The 23,821-nt window shown below is 36.7% G+C and overlaps 1 protein-coding gene across 5 annotated transcripts in view; it reads left to right on the forward strand.

The window, feature by feature from the left end:
• The window catches only part of LOC127651374 (runt-related transcription factor 1-like), a 74,311-nt gene that overhangs the window by 39,314 nt on the left and 11,176 nt on the right, over positions 1-23,821 (forward strand). For 4 of the 5 annotated variants that reach the window (XM_052137152.1, XM_052137150.1, XM_052137151.1 and 1 more), the window contains exons 3-5: positions 13,609-13,865; positions 14,960-15,116; positions 20,394-20,498. In XM_052137152.1, the coding sequence (XP_051993112.1) occupies positions 13,609-13,865; positions 14,960-15,116; positions 20,394-20,498 (519 nt within the window). Of the gene's footprint in view, positions 1-11,719; positions 12,214-13,608; positions 13,866-14,959; positions 15,117-20,393; positions 20,499-23,821 lie in introns of those variants that run through there. The other variant, XM_052137154.1, reaches the window with a different exon arrangement.

Raw genomic sequence — 23,821 nt, forward strand, 5'->3', positions numbered from 1 at the left:
AATTCACTATTTATTTAGAGTTTTGCCAGATGAAAACCCATCTGCCTTGAATGTCTGCAGAGATTTCAAGTCATAGGGGGGAACACCAGCAAATTTATTAAGCATAATCGGACACAACCCAATGCTTTTGCAGAATACACATGGGTTAGTGCCACTTCATTTAACCTAAATGCTTTATCTTACCTTTACAGGTTTACCATTTCTCTGAAAAATCAAACATTGCAATTGTTTAATATTTTCCAATTACAAATGCATGGTGGCGGTAACTTCACACTTATGTTTAGATTGATATGATCATGTCCCTGAGGCATATGTGCGATAAACCGGTTTGTGTGTAATCTGCATTCTCTAGAGAGGGGCAGAAGTGGATGTAATAATGAATCAGCTGCTCAAAACAGTCTTTTCAACGTTACAGTATCTTTATTTTTATGTTACCAAGTTACCACTATTTGAATAACCACAGAAATAATGGCACAAAAGTTTGAAAGCCGTTGCAGTTTGAACTGGTGGTTTTCATGTGGCAATTATTAAATGTTTTTTTTTCTTTTTTTTTTTTTAAGAATGTACTAAGAATGTATTAAGTAACAAGTTAGTCCATTTGAGCCTTCTCCCTTTTCATCCATCAGTTATTTTCACCACTTCCAGAGCAACAAGTGCAGTGGTTTCTAAGAACCACAATTTGCTATGACAAATTGCGTTAAGAATTAACACGATTAACACAAATTGTGTGGTATCGTGATACTACTTGGTATCGTGATACTTTAGCTGGTATAGTATCGTAATATATTATTATGATATGGTGACAACCCTAGCATTCACACCATGTCAGAATTACCATATTTACAAGTTGTAAACTCTGAATTTTCTGTAATCTCTAACTTGACAGTTGCGACATCATGCAAAAACAACCAACATGGCGGTGCTAATTTCAATCTGATATGCTGTTTTATTGTAGCTGTTGTTATCTGGAGCACTTTCTTTATTCTCAAACATTTTGTCAGAACATATAGAGGTGATTTAATAAATGAATGTACTAATTAAATATTTTGCTGTTAAAAACAACAAAGCCACACAATAATCTGTTTGGTGTAATGAGCGTTGCCATAGAAACAAATGATTTCTCAGTCCAAGGGTGTGAAAAGTTCAAAGTATAATTTCCAAATTGTCATCTTCTAATTACAGTAATTCTGATAAGAAGTAAGCACACAGTATTTGTGTATATATATATATATATATATATATATATATATATACACCGCTTTTATATAAAATATTTTAATGTGCAGTTTAGCGATTATTATGCATAATTTGATGATTAACATGGCACTTTTCCTAATAACAGTAATCTTTGCATTTCGTAGTTGAGCGAGTGAAAGTTAATTTATTATGTGTGTATAACGCATTAAATGTGCACCAGTCATATCTCTCGTTACAGTATATGAGGCCTTTGGGAGCTGTGATAAGGGTAGATTGAAACTCACAGTGGGATCATTCCATGTGCTGTTGTTTTCTTTAAAGTGGCAGGATGGACCCTCTAAAATCCCTCTGTGTGTGTGATGATAGCATGTTATCTTAAAGCTACAGTGCAGACAAACATGATGCATTCAAACACTGTAAAACTGTTTTCCTCCTCCTCATTTTTGTCTGTCTTTTCATTCTGTTTATCTGCATCTATTTGTTATCTGACTCTTTTTTGTCTGTTTTTGCTTGTACAGTACTGGCTGGTTAGTTAAGGGAGAGAGAGGTAAAATAACTCGGCTTTCATCCTCTTTAATAATTAATGTGGCTATATTGTGTGGATACCGTTAACTGCTGCTTAAAAGTAATGAATTGATTTTCTGACATATCGTTTAGCAGCACATCCAATTGACAGAGCAAAGTACTCTGCACTGTCCTCACACACAAACACACACACACACACTGGTCACACATGCTGGTCTTTGCTGGTTTCAGAGGGGTTTAGGGTACTTTTCAGCTGCCTTGTCTGAGAAACCAGCTATAGACTAGTTTGGCCAGGTCAAAAGACCAGCTTAAACCAGCAAAGACCAGCTAAACGGGTTAGGCTAGTTTATTTTTTTTAACAGGGCTGCACTAGACAGACTTTTATGGCATCGTAGGTGCTTAAGGCTTGATGCTGCCTTCTAAGATACCTTGTTTGGGCCAAATTCGGAGGCAGCATTGCATGTGTCATTGGAGAAGGCAATCCCACAATGCGTTTCAATGAGCTCATTTAATAAAATCCATGTTGGTTTAAATCTAAAATAAATCTATAAAAGTCATAAATCATAAAACTAGACTATTTTTCCCAATATTTGTGTATGATATACTGTATGAGTGTGTTTTTTTTTGTTTTTTTTTGTTTTTTTCAACTTCGAGCAATTTTATGGTGTCCCAGGAGTTGATTTTTATTAAAATAAATAGATTTCAACCTTTTTCATTTTTTATATATGAAGGTCCTTTTAAAACTCAATTGAAAAACTTTTACCAGGCCTTCATCATTTATTATTGGTACTTTTGAAATGCATTTTATGTATAGATTTGACTGTTATACCATATCTAGTTGTGAAGATGCAGACACTCGAGACACAGATGTCATCTGGACATGGAAAGAAATAAGGCCACACACACTCTGGATTTATGCAGCTGTATTGACTTTGCTGTTGATCAAAGCATTTCTGTATGCCGATACACTAATTTTGGCATCACTCCAGTGTAAGAGCGTTCATTTTCCCATGATCCACTCGTCTGTTCCATGTCTGTCTAATATGCACACTACTGAGTAGCTGATTCTGTGCCAGTAAACACCTGTCTGTCTTTGGACAAGATAATTTAAGGATTAGACATTTAAAACGATATTCAAAACTGTTAGAATTTCAGAAGACTCTCGAATGTTGTTTAGAGAGTAAAACTAGAAGGACAGCAAAGTGGAACTAGATAGGTAAAGTATGATGGTGGCTTGACCAAGCCTTGTCTGAGAGTTTACATTAGTTAAAAAAAAAAAAGTTTTTAAGTAGAGCGTCAAACATTTAATGCATTCATTTGTGTTATTGTTGAAAAGAGGTTAATGGGCAAGGAGGAGGCAAGAACCGGATTGGCAATATAAATAATAGTTTTAATAATAAACTGAACGAAAAAACACACAAACATAAACACAGAGCAGCTCCATGTCATTCTCTCTCTCTCTCTCTCGAACCGTTGTCACCAGCCACCTTTATTCTTCGCGCACCCCCATCAGGCTGATTGGGGACCGGGCGTGCGTTGTTCCAGCCCGGCCCCACCCTCCTCCGCTCTGTAACTCCCACCGTTGCCTCAGGGTGGGGACCCCGGCATGACGTACATCTCTCCTTCTCTGGGGGGTGCCTTGCACCCTGTCTGCCGGGGGGAATTCCTGCCTTTTTCGACCTGGGAGGAGGCAGGAGGGTAAAAACAACAACAAACAAAATAGGCGAGGGACAAAGACCAACATGGAGAGAGAGAGAGAGGAGATGTTGTGTTCTCTGATGTACCGTCACGTGGTCCTCGATCACTCCTCCACCCTCTCAGGCGGACGGCAACCACTCTTCCCTGGACGGACCGGAGTCAGACCTACAACCCCCGGCGGACAGAACGCCCCTCCGCTTTCCCGGCGACTCGTGGGGACACTCCTCCGCCCCTGGCAGCGGCCCTACTGCTCCAGGCAGTCGGGGAGTCGCTTCCCTCCTCCCCTCGTGGACGGCGGTCCTCTCTACCCCTCCGTGTTTCTGGGGGATGGCAGGGCACTCCTCCACCCCTGGCAGTGGCTCCATCGCTCCAGGCGGTCGTGGAGTCAATTCCCCACTCACATCGCGGACGGAGGCCGTTCCTTGTGTCCGGGCTACTCCGTCCCCCGGAGGACGGCAGTGGCGCTCCCCTGGGTGGATGGCAGTGTCGAGGACTCCACGACGGGCATCCCTCCTCCTTCCCGGGTTTCGGCACCAATGTAAAGCGGTTTATGGGCAAGGAGGAGGCGAGAACCGGCTTGGCAATATACATAATAGTTTTAATAATAAACTGAATGAAAAAAACACAAACATAAACACAGAGCAGCTCCATGTCATTCTATCTCTCTCTCTCTCTTGAACCGTAGTCACCGGCCGCCTTTATCCCTCGTGCGCCCCCATCAGCCTCTGCTCTACAATTGTGTAACGTTTTATTTAATTTAACTCTGTGTGAGTTCTGAACACTTGTTGGAATTGGGCAGAACCTTTGCAACATGTCCACCTGGGGTCATTGCACTGATCCACACACCACAAACACACAACAGTGATTCAATGTCAATGATCAAGTGATGGAGGAAGGACCTCTTGACAGTATTTTTTGTACAAAATAAACCCAGATGAGACCTGTGAGAAGTTGCATTTACATGACTCGCAAGGGTGAAGCTCCCAGCACCCTGTTGCGCTTCCGTCTTACCAGACAATTTAGATAAAGTATTATTTACATGTGCAGTGCCAGCATTAAAAACAAAACGGTCGACAAGGCTGAGAGGAAATGTGAATGCGACTTCACGACTGCCGTGGCAAAGTGGAAAGCCACTATTGACAATGTGGAGGATGAGAGAGGAAGAGCTTTAGTGCCCATTCCAATGAAAACTCAACCTATGAGAGTTTTTTCAATTAGTCAACCTCCCACTTAGTCTTTTGTAAACTGTTAAAACAACATTATTCTTACATGTATTTTTCTTTTCTAAGAAGGAACTAAATGCATTTTGACAGGAAAAGAAGTATATGGAGTCAAATGTACGCAATTAACTATGAAAATTAGCAATTAGTTGTGATTAAATATTTTAATTGACTTAAGGTTATAGATAGATAGACAGACAGACTACCCGAGTGAGAACAGTCTGAGAGTTCTGTCTGTCTGTAGCCTGAAAGTTCCAGGAGGAGTTACAGTCAGAAATTTTGGACTTGGTTTAGGGATTTTGGTAAATTCTAAATCATGTTTGTAGAATAACAGTATGTTGGCTTTGTCAAGCCAACATAAGTAAATAGAGCTTAGTGGCACAAAACATTTGACAAATAAATCACAACAATGGATAAAATTGAATATTCACATTAACAGCTATTCACTTTTTACATGAGCTCTTGGTTTGTTTGGTCAATCTAAATGGCCACTAGTTTTGACACCATTGATTGTCGGGCTCCAGGAAGCGATTATTGATCCTTTGTGCCCAGCAGTGCTGGCCTAGATTGCCATGTCTTTCTGGGCCCATAGGGGCCAGACTGCCTCTGGGCAGTGGAGAACATGACATCTAAATCTCTGTCATCTTCCAGAGATGTGTGAAAATGTAAAAGGAATTTTCTTTTTTGAGGATTCTACACAGATGGGCAACAATTTATTCTGTGTTTGGAAGCATTCTGGATCTCTTCACATTCACTTTTGTGGCATCAGTGGTGATGTGAACTGCCAAACATACCCCAGTCATGATGTTATGACCATCATGGCTTACTGTGGTTTACCAACCTTTTCCTGCAACCCACCCAGACAACCAAAGTCCTGCAGAATCCTTTTACACTTGAGGTATAGTCTGATTTTTGTCAATGCCAATGTAGTTTTTATATGTCTGATGCCAACTTTTATATAGATAACAAAATAGCATCTCACCATGGGATCCCTCACCAACCACTGTGGTCATGGACAAATCAACCATCTCCCAGACTCGATTTAAAATCCTAGTGAGCTGCCTTGCTGTGTACTGCCTAAAATGGTGGCTACCCACCAAGGGAGTGCACTAAATTAAATGGAACCTCATAAGTGTCTGATTTGGAACATTCTACATAGGCAAAAACCCTGTGTTTAAAAAACAAAAATGCACAAGAAACACGACACTGCAACAGTGTGGTTCCGTAAGGAAAAATCACATTCATTTTCTCCATTGGGGAATTGATTATTAACTGTAACTTATAAAACTTTAAAGACAGACTTAATGTGAACTCTGAGGTTGTTAACTAACGGCATATGCTTCTGTTGAAGCCATCAGTCTGCATTACATTTTATTTTTTTAATAGCAGAATTCCTTGTGGAGAACAACACTACCCATGTTCCTTCAGGAGAAAATCCACCAATCACAAAATTGCAGCCAACAAAGCACGCCAGAACAGCTCTGCACCCACACCCATGACACATTGTGTAAAACCCAATCGAGTTGACTCTCTCAAAATAGTGATATGTTTGTAAATATCCGAATATTTTGTAATAAAGAATGTTCTGTTCAAGTTTTTTTTTTTCATGACCATAAATTAATATTCAGAGAAAGTTGTAGGCTGGTGTTTGTTAAATGATCTAATAAGACCTTATACAGAACGTTATCTAATGGTAAATTTTAGGGGATTTTTTTCATTCACATTTTTTATTATCATAAATTGGTTTCTTTTTCATAAATGTTGCAGAGAGGTTATTAATGGACAGCAATAACTGCCATTAGTGCAGTGTTGCGTTTAATTAAAGGTAAGCAATTTTAGACGTATTCAATAGAGAGTTTACATGTTGTTACGCTTGCAAGGATTCCTTCTACTCCAGACTCAAGCTCCAGAATAACAGCGAAATACCACATCATTTTTTATTCAGTACATTTGTATGCAGAGTAGCAATATTCACAGATAGCAGTGGTATTCGGATGAACTCTGTGGTGAAGTGGCTCAGACTAAGAGCCCAGGCCAAGAGGATCTCGAGACACACATTTCCAAGTTTAACATCTTTCCTGACAAAGCATTTAAACAACTCATTGCTTAATCTGAGAAACGCTTATAAGAGAGCAAGACATAATAGCAAAAGACCTCCACCAACTGTAAGGAGCTGTTCACACTGAGCACTTTTGCAACCATCCATTTGTTTTTCTATGTACGTATACGCACACTAGACGAAAGCCTTTGTTTCCTTTCGTTTTTGTTTATTCAGCATCTCGTATAGGAGCACTGTTTTTTAGATGATGTTTCTAATTAAAAAGAACTTTAAAAGCATATTGAGACACCTGCTGAGACAGTCTAGCCTTTTTTATCGCAAAAAATGTGATCGATCTGAAGTCATCGTATTACATTGCGGACATTTTTTTAATTGAAATCAGATGTGTTTCTGATTTGTTTATACGTTTCTCTTGGCTGCATGAAGATATTAATTTGCTTTCTCATGTCATTAGCTTTAAATATGCAACTTAGCTAGCTAACAAATGCATAAACGTGACCAGCTGGATATAAACTAATGCAAACAGATGGTAACAATTGTGACATTTAAACATTTGGGTAGGACTTGTGTGTATTTTTGTCACATTGTTCTAACTGCTTGAGGACAGCTTTAATGTTAGCATCCTCTCAGCCTTGTCAGCAAACATACTACCATTCTCTACTAATGCAGCATCTAGTTAACAAATGAATTACTTTATAATGTTATGATAATGTGTACTCTAATGTATTGCATACATTCCTTTTCGTTGTTGATGTTTTAAATCTGCATCTAAGTGTTCTGCTCCATGCAGATTGTAGTCTCCTGTGTCAAAACAAACTCCACAAGTCATCAGAGAAGTGATCGTTTTTATTTCCTCTAGAGGCCACTCTCATACTGTATAATGACAGCCGTTAACTGATAGTTCCAGAAATCTGTTATCAGTGCCCATTAATCTGCAAAACTCAAGAACCATGTACAGCAACAAAGTTAATAAGAAGTGTGGCAAAGAACCTTTAAAGAATAATCATCTCTGCATACTTTACCTGCTGTCTCATGCAAAGTTTGCATCAGGCTTCTTTGCGACCTCCATTTTCAATGCATGAAGAGAAAAATAGATAGAGAGAGTAAGAGACAGGGACAAATCAGTTGCTAAATGAAATTAGCAGGCTAGAAGTGCCCCAGGGCAAAGAGATGGGTCTGTCTCCTGAGGCTATGGTTAGTGAGGGGATATATTAGTCATGACTGCGTGACAACTTCCCCTCCATCACATTTCTTAATCTGTATTTTTTTGTAATATTGAGTGTGGTGGAGGGAGAACAGACAGTATAAAGGCAAAAGGGTGTTCAAGAGAATCCATATTTCTCAGTTGCGAATCTTGGATTGGATTCACCCCCGTCAGAACAAGTCAAAATGAATTCAGGCCCTTTCAAAGCTCCCGGACCACTCTCGTGGGCCATGTACTTCATGAGGAAGGGTCGACACAACGGCACACTTTTTGGTAAAGCCAAAACCGTTCTTGTTTGTTATCTGTGAATGCTTTGTTGTCATTTATGTCACACTTTCATTCACCGCTTATTAAGCTTTCATTATACACTGATTATGTCACACATTGCTTTTTCTCCACATTTTTGTGTCTTGTTTTTACTTTCCTTCACTTTACAATGTTAAACAGGAACTGTTAAAATAGGGAACAACAACTTCATTTTCCTTTGTTGTGTGTGTGTGTGTGTGTGTGTGTGTGTGTGTGTGTGTGTGTGTGTGTGTGTGTGTGTGTGTGTGTGCGTGCGTGTGTGTGTGTGCGTGTTTTTGTGATTTACGAGGACAATTTTGTAAGTTACAAACTGGTAATTACAAGGTTATTATGCTATAAATGTGATTTATGAGGACATTTCTAGTGTCCCCATAATTCAAATCGCTTAAAAATCATACTAAACAATGTTTTATTGAAAATGTAAAAATGCAGAAGGTTTTCTGTGAGGGTTAGGTTTAGGGGTTGTGTTAGGTTTAGAGGATAGAATCTATAGTTTGTACAGTATAAAAGTCATTATGTCTATGGAAAGTCCTCATAATGATAGGTAGACCAACATGTGTGTGTGTGTGTGTGTGTGTGTGTGTGTGTGTGTGTGTGTGTGTGTGTGTGTGTGTGTGTATGCATGCTTGCGTGCATGTGTGTGTGTGGATTGGCTATACTTTCAGGACAAAGTTGATGCCAGAGTGAACTAAATCTGGCAAAATCTCCCTTCTCCCCCAAAATTTGGGGAAATTATGAATAACTTAATTAAATAATGTTTCTTTTATACTAAACATGCAAAAAAATAGAGGTAAAGTATAGTTTCATCTTCATTTAAATATTTCATTTATACTATAAAAAGGGCTCTATGGTGTTATATGGTATGTGCTGGTTTGTACATTTTGTTGCTTCCTTGAGAAATTGTGCTACTGATTGTTTTGGTACATTACACTTGCCTTGTGGAAATGTTTATAAAGCCTAAATGTTAATTTGAGGTCAAGTTCTGGGCCTATTGATATGAGTTTCAAGAAGAAGAATAGAGTAATCTAAGACTACAAGATTTTTTATTATCTTTTTGTTTGCTGATTTCTGTTTCAGTAGAATCTGGGTATGAATATTTTGGTTTAAATCCTGGTGTTATTCAGTGTGTGATCCTCTATTTCTTGAGCGAACATGGTTGGATATTTGTATCCTTGTGCTGCTTGTCAATATTTTTTAAAGTAGACTACAAGCACTATTGATTGCTCAACTTTCAGAGATCAGATTACTCTAATTCAGTAAAACACAAGAGTAGATCCTGTACATTCAGGATCTGCGGTGCCTTTGTGCTAGAAAATCATTTATGATTGCTGTGCATATTATTTTACTTTCACTTCGATTGATCTTTGTTTTCAGATTCTGACAATATCTCTGCATTATTTGGTTGGTTTTGCTACATTCAAACAAAATGGTTATTCAATCTTCAGTTCTCTGAATTAGAAAACTTAACTAGAGTGCCTTAATTTTGATATCATGGTAATTACGATGATAATTAGTATCAATAGAAATAAATACCAACATACTTTATATTACAGGCATATGATTTGTCTTAATTAGAAATCATAAAAGTGATAGATAGATAGATAGATAGATAGATAGATAGATAGATAGATAGATAGATAGATAGACAGACAGACAGACAGACAGACAGACAGACAGACAGACAGACAGACAGACTCACTTCACTAGAAATCAAAAAGATGATGAAATAAAATGCTTTTGCTTATACAGAGCAAAGGCATTTATTTAAATTTGTATCATTGTGACTGACTTCAGTATTCGCTTTTGCATTTTTTTTTATGTTCAACAAAATCAACAATCTCATAAAGATCTCATTTTTATATATTTACAGACACAGAACAAGATATTTTAGTACTTGATGATGTTGTTACATATAACTCAAACTTTACACATTCTGATATGAACAATACAATGTTATCTTGGGAATTTGCAGCATTTGCAGCCTCGTCGAGATAAAAAATGCTGCTCTATACCAAGGCCGTAACCATGTCTTGAACATTGGGGGGAACAAACCATTTTGAAGGGTGTGGGGTCATGGGTGTTAAAGTTAAACATTATACATCGCTGTGTTAAAGTGATTTTTACCGTGGCTCTTAAATGTTAAATATATATTTATTTATTTATTTGTATTTATTTTTTTAAGACTCTTAGCTTTTAGAAGGAGATGACTCTTAGCAATCTGGGCATATCTGATTATTGGAAAGGACTTGTCCCCCTCAATTTATATTGTGGTTTTGGCCCTGCTTTATACCCATCAGCTGAATAATGCAACAGCACACAGTTATTTATTTATTTTTTATTTGAGCTTTCAAAAACCTTTAAATATTGCCCTTCAGTATAAATATAGTGTGTTATTTCCTCAAGATAGGGCAATGGGGTTGATTTGTACCAAAATGGGATGTCCAGTAAATTGGCCAGGTACTGTTTTTGCTCTATCTGAGGATATACAGTATATATCTAGAGTTTGGTCTTAATCTAAAAATTAACAACTAAAAATGTTTTCACTCTAAAAATGTGTGAGCAATAGTTTCCAGTACTCACTCCCATTTTATTTTACTATTGCCTGGCATATCAACAACTAACTGCCCTCTCTATGGCCCATGTAAATCAAGTGCTGCCCCCTTTTGGCTACATAACACAGATTAGATCATTCCTGAGTCATATCATGTAGGCAGATTTTATCAGGTTGTCATTCCCTAAGAAAATGATTTGACTTTTAAATTATATTTCTGGGTTTATGCTTTCACTTTGACATTTAGCTGTGCAAGAATTTGGACTGGATACATTTAAAACCTTGTTTACATTATATTGTCAGCACATTGTTGACTTTGTTGTTGTTGTTGCAGTAAATACTCATTATTTGCATGATTAAAACGACATTAGGCGAACTTGACGATGGAGTTTTGGAGCTTTTATTCTTGTCTTTCTGATATCATGTTCTTTCTGATAAAAGATCAAATAACATCTACCAAGCTTTAAATTGTATCCTCAACATTTGCAATGTAGGCTATTTCATTAGTACTTGTATTTTTACATTTATTAATTTAGAATATTTCATGCCATTTATGTTTGTGTTTTACAAACCTAAAACACGTTACAATAAATAAAAATACATTATAATATTATATAGCCTAATATAATATAAGATAATATAGCCCAACAGACTGTCATCTTTTCAAGTTGGTTTTTATATACCCACCCTATCAGCTGACATTCAATGCCATATGATCGGTATCGTAAATCCCAACAATTAAACAGTGAAATAACCATTTAACGAGAGCGCGAGACAAACCATGCGCGAGGAATTCCATTGACATTTTTCCCCCGGTTCTGACGGTCCTCTGATTGGTGTAGTCCATCGAGGGTTGTTATCATTGACCAATAGCAGCGCTCGAAGGGAAGGATCATGCAAATTATATATTATGTCTCACATTCCTGCGCTGCTCACTGCCAGTAAAAGCCGCGCGCTGCCGAGAGATTAATTCACTGTGCATCATCATTCACACCGCGAGTGAGGAGAATTCAGGACAAATACTTTCTCTACAACAGCTTCAACTCAAGGAAGACCGAGAAAAATGCACTGTTAGACAGCTGAAAGTAAAGCAAATGAGTTTGCGTCAGGTGCGTCGGGAATAACGCGTCTATGAGGTGCGCAACTTTCACGCATGCTTTCCAAAGGATAGCCTACGCGTGTGCCAAAACAACTTCTCTGATGACTCCAGCTTGAAAGCGGAACAATACAAGCGTAAACTGACTAATCTGCATAAACTGACTTAACGGCAGGGTTTCCACCTTATTGAACGGATAGTAACTCAAACTTTCCACATCACCCTTGTTGAACTCTTTTTGTTGATCCACACGCATCAGACGTCAAACTGCACGGCTGGTTATCTCTGTATCCTCATCCTAACTGGGGGGGGTGTTCAAAAGTTGCCAAATGGTTTTTCTTTGGGACGCCAAATACGGTAAGAGCGTTTTTTTCTCCTCCAGCTCTGGGCAAGTGCTTTGCCCTGTGCATTGTAGTCTATTTTTACTCGGCATGTTTCATGATATCGGAATGATCAAATCTGTTAATAGGACTAGTCACTAAAACTTAATCATAACCTTAACCTTTTTAAATGGGAATTTAAATGCGATTTGTCACTCGCGTTCACTTTTCAATTGAGTGTGTTTTATTGGCATGACAAAAACCGCGCATTTGTATTGCCAAAGCAGTGCAAAATACGTGTAATATATTAAAATATCATTAGTGCAAATGTAATAAATCAAAATAAAATTAAATAACAATGCAGTGCGCTTTGTTGATGTGAGGACAACTGCACAAAATTAAATAAAACGGAATTAACAAGTAATATTTACAAATAAAAAATAATTTAAATTAACACAACATTGCATATTGTCTCTATCTATATTGCATATATAGATAGAGACAAAGGGTCAAGTCAGATCACACAGTCCCTTATACTGTGGCAGGCAGAGACTGTTTTTACCATAGACCTACTGAACCCCCATTTTTTCCATCATTTCAAAAAAATGCTGTGTTTTTTGACGGATGTCCAGTGGCTTTGTTTAAACTGGATGATTTGGTGGTGTGTTTGGAGAGAGCGCAGCGCTTTTATGGCGTAGTGGGTCGTTGTGCGCAGCTCCGCTAAAGCCGCATTTAACCGCACTCATGTGGCATCGATTGTGGCCACCGAGGCGCTGCTCGAAACTCAACCTTGGTACCCCACAAGAAGTTGCTCAGAACTTTAAGAGAACTATATATTTAAATAGTGAAGTGTTTTATTGACATGCCAAAAAAAATATTTATATTCCAAAAGAGTATAAGCATAGTTGGGTAAAATGAGAAATTGTGCTTTAAATAAGAACAATAGTGTAAATGATGTAACAAGACGTTAATTAAGAAATTACCCACTCCAGGCTGTGTTACAGGGATTTTTACCGTGGCTCTTCAATATAAACAATTCTTCTGCCAGATATTAATCTGTTTATAGGCTAAGTAAAGCTTTATTTAGATATAGCACCTTTTGAAACAGTGTTTCCAGAAAATACATACTGAATAAAATAAACTATTTAAAAATATTTAAGCAGCAACTTGGCGCAACGATCATCAAACTCAAATGATCTGTGACCACAAAATATGTACTGTATGTCCCTATTTTAAAAATGCAGTTTGATTTTAGAGCCAGAACTATCATTCAAAACAATAATAAAAAAAGAATAATACATCAGATTTTATTTTTTTATAGTTATAAATCGTAAACTTTGTAAAGTGTTCTGATTATTAAAAGTTTTACATGAAACACCTGAAGTTGAATAATAATAATGCATGCCAATATCAAATTTGCATTTTGTTGCAGAACCTGTGCCTGGGCGACGCTTCACGCCTCCCTCGACCACCTTGAGCTCGGGGAAGATGAATGAGGGGTTGCCCCTGGGGGCTCAGGAGGGCAGTGGCGCCGCTCTGGTGGGCAAACTACGCATAGCTGACCGAAGCATGGTGGAGGTGCTGTCGGACCACCCAGGAGAGCTGGTGCGCACTGACAGCCCCAACTTCCTCTGCTCTGTCCTGCCCACACACTGGCGCTGTAACAAGACCCTGCCCATTGCCTTCAAGGTACTGAACTATAGACTCTTCTTTGCTTTGAATGTTTGCTGCAGAAATAAAAGGATAATTTTAGGAATTGTTATTGATAAGCCATCAATATTGCATTGTAGGGATTTGTTACATTTATTTGCTTTGAGGTGTGTTGAAGCAGACTAAACACACTAAGCTAAACTTAATTCAACATATCTTGACTATATTAGCCAGTTACCATAAGTTAAACTCAAAAATATAGTAAATACTATTACAGTAAATACATTTAATAATAATAATATGTTGTGTACAGTCTATGAAGTTTTAACACAGTCCTTTCCCAAGCTCAAGGAAGCTAAAACAATCTCACAATCTTGCGTTGGCTTTTTAATGCACATCCTTAATTAAGCTAATGATTTGCATAGGAAGCCTCAGTAATTGTCACAGGTGACCGAAAAGTCTTTCATCATCATCTTCCACATTTGGCAAATGACGGCAAAAATGCTAACCACCCAGTCTTGCGAAAACTCAAAACCCAAAAAAATTGTATTTGCTCCAAAAGAAAGTGGCTTATCTTCTCTTGGCAGCTACAGTTAATATGCAAATAATCTGCTCATTTAGTTTAGATGTGGAGATATTGCTTGAGTAGCCTACTCATGACGCAGGAGAGCACAAAGAGGATTTGAATGTTGTTTTCGTGTGTTTTTTCAAAATAATGACAGTACTTGTCAAAATGTGTTTTTTATAATAATTAAGTCATTAAAATGTCTTTTGATAGGGCAAGTTTAATGAGATTCAAAATACCAATGCGTAATTACTGTAGATTTTGATTAGGTTCAAATGATATATCAATGATTAAAAATGAATTACAATTATTAATTAAAACAAAACATTATGTGTCTAGTTATTCATCACAGATATTATAGTTGTTATTATTTCACTCTATTCTACTTTATAATTTTTTATTATATTTATTAAACGATTCTTTGTTTCCTTGTTTTATCGTGCATTTATCTTTATGTATATAGTTATAATTGCATGTTGTGTTTTGTGTAGTTTTTTAAGATATAGCTGTGATGTAATAAAGTAGTTTTCACTTATCTAACCTTTCTTCATCATTCTTCCGATGACAGGTGGTTGCCCTCAGCGACATCCCTGACGGCACGGTAGTCACAGTGATGGCCGGAAATGACGAAAATTACTCTGCAGAGCTTCGTAACGCCACCGCTACTCTCAAGAACCAAGTGGCCCGATTCAACGACCTGCGATTTGTCGGCCGCAGTGGAAGAGGTTAGGAAAAAGATAATATATAGATATATAATATAGAGGTTTTTTGGGATTTTGCGAACTTCAGGGGATAATCCCCCCCAAATTATATCTATGTAAACACACACATATGCATATTTGACTGAAACAAAAACACAGCTGATGTTGGCATATCACTGAGCTGTGACAGAAATTTGAATGGCAGTGTCTGTGTGTGTCTGTAACACACTGGGTTTAATGGGTTTAACATGTTCCCATGTGTGTTTGATGTAATAGTGCACAGCCTGTTACACTCATTACCTGTCGCTTCTGTTTCATCTGACCTGACGGTCAGACAAAATCAGGTGCAGTCAAATACTACTGTTATCTATTTAAAACACAAGCTTCTATGTACACTAGCATCCAGACCCTATTCAACCCTTTGTAAATATAGTTAAACAACCACCTGACTTTTTGGTCTTGGGCGGAGCTACTATACATCAGTAATACATAACTGTCTCGGAATATAGAAACTGATTTATAGGTCCTAAAATGTTATTTCTGGTCAAGTTGGTAATTAGATATGCGAGCATTTCATATAGAAAGTTGGAGGAATTTACCCTTTGCTTAGCCCTGCCTTAAAAGTGTTTCTAATCAATTATTTGTTCGCAACTGTTGCCATCCGCATATATTCCAATACGAGTCTAGATTTGTAATGTGTGTTTTTTAGGAATTTTAGTTGGAATTTTATAGAAATTATCCAAAAAATGTAAAAGCAACACAACAAATAAACTTTGTTTTAATAGTGACACAAGGTACCCAGAGATGATAGATCATTTTAAGGACTGACTGACTGACTGACTGAATTAAAACTCAATTCTGACACTAGTGTGCTATGATATTTTGCAGAAATCATAGCTATTATTTTTGTGGTCCATATTTTGATATTTGAAATCACAGCAGGTAAAATGTTTCTATAAATGTGTGAAAATAAATACTGAGGCTACAAAGAGCACCTTTGGTTTGAAAGAACACATGGTATTTGCTTTCATGATGACAGAGTAGTTAGTCAAAATTTTGGTTTCATCATTAATGAGGACTTTCCATAGACTTGATGATTTTGACCTAAACATAACCCTCACAAAAAAAAAAATGTTTTTTTGTATTTTTACATTTTCAATAAAACATTGTTTAGTATGTTTTAAAGTGATTTGAATTATGGGGACACTAGAAATGTCCTCATAAACCACATTTACAGCATAAACCCTTGTAATTACCAGTTTGTAACCTAAGAAAAGTCCTCGCAAACCACTTAAACCTGCCCACACACATACACACACACACACACATATTCTGGGAAATGTGGTGTCCAACAAGGCTCTATTCTAGGCCCATTGTGGTTTCGTTGATATAGACCTTAATGCCAACACTTCTGCCTTAAACCTACTGTACATGCCCAGACTTGAGATAAAAAGACAAATGTTAACATACTCTTTTATCCCATTCCCCTTTATCTTTGTCTTCATTTGATCACACATGGGTAATAGAGAAAAAATTGTAGCTGTGCTCACGTTCCTTGATCATAGACTTTATGCATTGAAAATGCTAAATTGTGTGTATGGCATCATTTGCACACGTGTACAAAGAAATATATCTGTTCACAAAAAAAAAACATATTTGTTCAATTCTGCTGAATAATGATCCTTATTTTGGGCAGAATGTGCACACACTAGTGCATTTCAGACATGCACATCCACACAGACTGTTTATAAGAGTGGTGTGTGTGTGTGTGTGTGTGTGTGTGTGTTGGGGAGGGAGAGCAGCTGCACTCTACAGTGATGGAAGTGATTAGGGTTAGAGCCAGAAAAGAGTGCGGGTAAAAAAAATATAGAGAGCACATTAAGTAAGAGATAAATGTAAACTACACACACCCACACACATCTTTACACTCTTTATTGCTACTGTGTTGGAGTACTCATGGTTTTTGATCAGTTAAGACATGTAGATAAGACAACAAAGACTGCATCTGTGTGTCTTTCTCTTTTAATATCCGTTATTCAGTTTAAAATTCATATTTTTTAAATCAGTTAGACAGACAACCTCAAAACCCCTGGTGAATAGACTCAAGAACTTTCAAACAAATGTTTTATCATATGTGTAGTACTTCATTTATGTCTTCTATGACATCACTTTTGTCTGTAACACAGTTGACAAAACAATGAATCGAATATTTATTTTCATTTAAATATTTAAAAAGTAATTCGAGCTTAAGCTTGCCAACTAATGAATTTAGAACAATATGGTGGTATATTATGGAAACAACTAGATTATTTTGCAGAAAATCACAATGATTTTTTCACTTATTTGTTGATCTGAAATGTACCCCTAATTATATAATCACTCATATCCATTCATCTTTGTTGTTGTTTTCGCAGCATCGCAGGCTGTTGATTCAATTGAGCTGCAAAAAAAATTATCTAAATATGTATTTTTTATTCTTGTTTCAAGATAAATTATCTAAATATCCCCAAAAACAAGATACATTTACTTAAAAAGCTAAATTATGTATGATATGTGGACTTGTTTTCTGAGAATATATCTTGAATACTGTTTAGTTTTACTGTCCTATTGGCAATCTTTTGTATTAAGTAGGTATAGATGTTTTTACTGGAAAACTATAGACACACACTGATTTAAAAAAAAAAAAAAAAGATTTTTGTAATGTGACATCCTGAAACACACAGTATGCACAAAATACACTTTCTTGTTTTGTCAGTTTGCCTTATTGTCCATGTATACACCATGTAATACCAACAAACTTATAAACAAATTATAAGCAAATCATCCACACATAAACTCAGTTTTGGGATCTTTGTGCACTTCTTGGATCTGTGGACAGTGACTGTCTGCTTTTCTCAGACTGGATGTCTCCCGTCCAGATACTAAAGCACTATGACACACGATGAGTGTGTATGTGTGTGTGGGGGTATTGTAGACAGAGGAATCTCTGTTTTGCATTTGCTAATTTTCCTTTTTGATAAGAGAGTTCTTTATAACTTAAAACTCAAACAGACCCTTACTACTTTCTCACATACTTCAAAAAATACCACAGTATTACCATGGAACATGTCCCAAATTTTTTTTTATCATGATACCATATTCAAAAAGCACAGTAATGCCCTGGTAATTTTTGTAAGTCTAATATTATTTGTTGCATAGCAAATGCAGAATAGCGGTGCAGTATGTTATAGTTGAGCTGTTTATAAGGAGCAAGATGTTTTACTACTGTGAGTAAGTTTTGTATGAATGCAATGAGATTAGTAATGGATAAATGTGGTTGTTTACATATAAATGTTAGTGATTGTGTGTGAGGTGAGATCATTTCAGACAGAAGTAGAGTGTGTTGTCACAGCGACTGTGCTTAGAATAGCACCTGGCATGGGCAGGGTGCGTGTGGTCGGACTAGAGCGATGATCCTTGGCATGGATTGTATTTGTTGGTGTTTTGTGTTTGTGCACATCTGAGGTAGTCAGATTTTTGTGAACAGTTTGGAGGTTTTCCCAGCTTTATTTTTGGGTCGAATCACAATAAGCATGTGTGTTTGTAGCTTGTACCCTGCATTGGCTGGCTTGGTTAGGCCCATTTAGTAGCATGTAACTTAAACCCGCCATTGGTACACAAGCTGCCGTCTCCCTGGAGTCCATCTCATCATCATAGCGATGAGTAATATGCTAAAGCATGAGGAATTGTGGATACAGACCCCAGTACCCACAACATTCAGGTCAATTTTGGTCCGATTAACATGTATACATGCTGGCCTATGTGGAGCTACAATGGCGTTTTCAAGGTCTGTTAGTCTGATTTTGCAAAAATGGTTCAATTTCAGTCAGACTAAAGCGTTTGCATGCTATTTTAAAAAGACAAATTATTGTTTTAGTATGGCATTCTCTCTGTTTCAGAGCATAATATCAGTCACAACATGACAAGACACAGCTCATTATAAATCTGTGTAAAAATTTAAAAAGAAATGTAATACTCGCATATTTTCCATGAAATTCGACACAAATTATTATCAGAGGACACATATTATTTACTCTAGCCTTTTCATTCTTGAAGTAGGGAAAAACCTTGGTAAATTTTGTGTGCACTGTCACCTGCCTAAACCGCATCGACGTGCCCTGAGTTTTATACCTGTGCCGTGTCCTAGCTGCAATGCGGCACTTGTCGTCCGGTGTGCGACTGCCTTAAATTTATGGGATACTTTATTGTCTGTTGTTCGAAAATCGATAGTCCCATCAGTTAGAAAAGTCAAATCAATCCAAGTCAGAACAGTCTGAAGGTTTGTGCCAAGTTTGGTGGGTGTAGCTTAAAAACTCAAGGAGGAGTTACAATTGATATTTTTGGTTTTGGTTTAGGGATTTTGGAGAAACCCAGCTAAACAGTATGTTGGCTAATTTGAATGGCTTAGCTGACTTATAAGAACAACATCTATTTTGGGAATTACAAAATATGTTTCTGCATTTTTTAAAGAACTTTCCATTGATTATTTGAATGAGACTTTGGAGATTTCCAAACAGATTTAAAGGCAATCTATTGAGGATTCAACTTACAAAGTTTTGCAAAACTAGCACAACACTATCGTTATCTGAAAGACTTTCATTTTCAAAATTGTTATTGTAATGTATACAGAACTTATGTAAAAGAATAAGAATGAAAATGATATCACTAAGCAAAAAAAAGTAGACATTTATGTCTGATGATTTTCAGGAATATGACACAGACATTTTCTTGACAGGTATTCCAAGATTGCATTGATGTTTACAAGTGGATCTGTATACACATACATGTGTGTTCAGTATTTTGAGACTCTCTATGCATGTCTACATTTATGAAAAGTGAATTCTGTATGACTTTGTAATGTGGCTCCTCTTGATATCTCAATGTATTATTGCAGTCACAGTTCTGTCCTCTGTTTATTTAGGGATGCGGTCACATGACCTGGTCATTGGCCTGAGACTCTGCTGTACTGTCTCGACTCGATGAATTTAAAGACACAACAAAGGCAATTTATAAATTCTCACAGTATTTTTTGCACCTCGCACTATGCGCATCTTGAGACTCCTGCGTTTGATTCCGTTGCACTTTGTCTAGCTGTTTATGAAGACAAGAATTCATTCTGTTTATATGCATAACCCCGTCATACTACATGAAATCATTAATACTGTATATTCGAAAAGAAAATATGCTAAATTAATTCTGCAAATGTTGAAGGCACATCTATACGCCTTATCTGTATTTTTTACATGTGTTTGTGTTTTTCAGGAAAGAGCTTCACTCTGACCATCACCGTCTTCACAAACCCTCCTCAGGTGGCCACATATCAGAGAGCCATAAAGATAACGGTGGACGGACCAAGAGAGCCACGCCGTGAGTTACAATCACTCATTAATAGTAATGCCATATACAGTAGCCCCAAAAAGTATTTGGACACTCAAGTCACTCTGAATGTATTTATATTGTATTAGATGACAAAATATCAAAGCTAGTGGCGTCCACAAACAAATCATATTAGAGCTTTTCAGTACGTTTGTTGATTGAAAGGTTTTAATGCCCCTAAAAAATAGTAAGTACTGTGGCAGTACCATTGCACAGACGGTAATATCATGGTACTTTAATATTTATTATGGCAGTGAATCTTTACTATTTTTGTACCATAGTATTTACATTGTACTCCAAGGGCCTTCAAAAAATGCCATGGTACATTTTTGAAAGTAGCACTGATTTTAAGTAAAACAGTTTCATAAATATGAAATACTAAGACATGAATATTTATTTTACCAAATTGATACATAAATTATGTTACCTGTTTAAAATTACTATAAGGAATGTCAATTTAAGGTATTAAATCAGTGCAGTTAATATATAAAAAAAAATTGTGTAAAAAGATAATAATAAGAATAGTCCTACCATCAGAGCAATTCAAACTTGAAGAACCACCTGTTTTCATCAGGGTGCAGTAAACGAAACTCCAGCTATATAGGCAACACGCAGCTGTACAGAGAACAAACCACACTTACCAACAACAGACAGCACATGTTGAGGATGCGTTCTTGCATTTAAACACTGCTGGACAGAGTGAAAAAAGTTTTAAAGTGTTTAACTTGACATAGCAACCTAATGCTTATGATGCGACACAACCAAAATAAGACGCTCCAAAAGCATGTACAGTGACAAGTACTAAGGCCCTCATAATAAATGTATCTCTGACAGATTGACAATTTCAGCTGCAAAATGGATTGCTGACCAATCATGCGCTTATGTTCAATAATATAGAAATAAACAATATATTGCCTTCTAAAGCCACAATATATGTATTATACTATATATACATACATATTTATTTATTTAAATATAACTATTTATAATTATTTAAATTTTTTATCATTTATCTTTATCTACATTTATTTATATATGCAATTAATTACTATTAATTAGAGTAATAACTTTACAAATCATGTAATAAATTCAATTAAAAAAAATATATCAATTGACAGTCCTAATTATAATTGTTAGGTTTATTAGTGTTAAGGTGCCATGAGTGTCCTTAAAATTAAGTTTAAACTAGGAATGTAATGATTCACAAATTCCACGGTACTATACAATATGATTCGAACAATCAAAAAACTGCTCCCACAAATGTTTCACTCAAACGTATTCAAGGATTCAGTATAAATGTTTTTTTAAATCATAAATTATACAAAAGTGTCTGACATTGGCAACATGAACTCACAATTTTCATCTTTTGTTTTTAGAAAAATGTGTTGTCTACACAAGTAATTTATATTTGTATATCACTTTTCACTTAAACATAGTTTCAAAGTAGCTTTATAGAAAGTCATACCTTAATGTCTTAAAGCCCCCAGTGATTAAGCTAAATTGACTGAAGCAAGGAAAAAACTTCTTTCCATATTATTTTGGCTATGTCTACATTAATCCGGATACATTTGAAAATGGCATTTTCGTTTCAAAACACTCTCCGTCCACACTAGCATTTTCCAAAAGTTGCTCGTCCACACTGAAACGGATGAAAATGCTTAAATCATGTTACTGCGCTTGTGGAAAATCCCCATTGCATGTATGGTCTGAAACTCAATTGTCCTCAGGTTCCATCGCCAGACACCAATTCTGAGTAAACTTCCCTTCGCATTTGAAGGAATGCAATGTGATGGTTGTACAAAGTGACATTTATTTTTTAACAACACTGTCAAATTGAGTATCAAGTACAAAAGCGCCGCTATAACACGGGCCACCATCTTGATTGTTTTGGTTGGATAGATCACATGATTGTCTCACATGACAACAAATACATCATCATTTTCAGATATGTCATTATGTATTTTTACAGTCCACACTACAACGCAAAAACTGTGTTTTCAAATTTATCCACTTTGGAGTGCGTTTTTAAAATGCTCAGTTTTCACAGAGAAAAACGCCATCTCAGTGTGGACGGAAGGCCAAAACAGAGAGAAAAAGATGCGTTTTCAAATGAAAACGTATTAGTGTGGACAAGACCTTAGTGGTGAAAAAACAACTCGAGAGGAACCTGACCTCTGGTTTTACGAAGTTTGTACATCCAATATTATTTAGCGGCTTGAGCAAAAACTGGTCGACACGTAATATTTTGCAGCTTATAACATGTGTGCAAGTGTTATGCTCATACCCATTTACATTTCAACCTCAAAACCAGAGAATAATAAGTGGCATGTAATCTCGGGTTTCTTAGATTGTCCGCTTATTTTTGTTCTTGCTCAGTGTCATGCTCCATGTCTTCTGGGAGAAGATGGCTGTTAAATGCAACTTTGCTGCTGCTGCTGTTTCTGCATCACAAATCCACCGATTTGCGTGGTGATGTTTGATGTATTGTAACGCCGGGACATGACACCGTTGTATGGGAAATTCAACAAGCTGTACTGCTACAATGTACTTGCCGTTTGCCATCGATCCTCTCGGCTGTGTATTGTAGATGTTGCTCTTTTTTTCCTGTGAGTGCTCAGTGCCCCATAAGTAGATGTTTCGCAGCTCTCAGTGTTGCACTGGTTGGTTTTTAATTACACTATTATGTGTGTATGTATGGTACGATATGGTATTGTATAGTGAGTGTTGTATTGTACGATACAATACGATACAATATTTTTTTACACTTTAAATGTGTATCTTTTACAAAACCTACCTATTTGTATCCACATGAACATATTGGTTTAGTGTAGTTTTAATTTGTATTGCTGGTATGTGTGTGTGTGTGTGTGTGTGTGTGTGTGTGTGTGTGTGTGTGTGTGTGTGTGTGTGTGCGTGTATTTATCACTTTGTGGGGACCAAATGTCCCCATAAGGATAGTAAAACCCGAAATGTTTGACCTTGTGGGGACATTTTGTTGGTCCCCATGAGGAAAACAGCTTATAAATCATACTAAATTATGTTTTTTGAAAATGTAAAAATGCAGAAAGTTTTCTGTGAGGGTTAGGTTTAGGGGTAGGGTTAGGTTTAGGGGATAGAATATAAAGTTTGTACAGTATAAAAACCATTATGTCTATGGAAAGTCCCCATAAAACATGGAAACACAACATGTGTGTGTGTGTGTGTGTGTGTGTGTGTGTGTGTGTGTGTGTGTGTGTGTGTGTGTGTGTGTGTGTTTTTATATTATGGTTTTATATGATTGTGTATCATGCTGTACTCTTGTGTTGTGGCCGGTT

Source organism: Xyrauchen texanus, chromosome 11 (assembly GCF_025860055.1).
Source record: "Xyrauchen texanus isolate HMW12.3.18 chromosome 11, RBS_HiC_50CHRs, whole genome shotgun sequence".
Taxonomy (NCBI): domain Eukaryota; kingdom Metazoa; phylum Chordata; class Actinopteri; order Cypriniformes; family Catostomidae; genus Xyrauchen; species Xyrauchen texanus.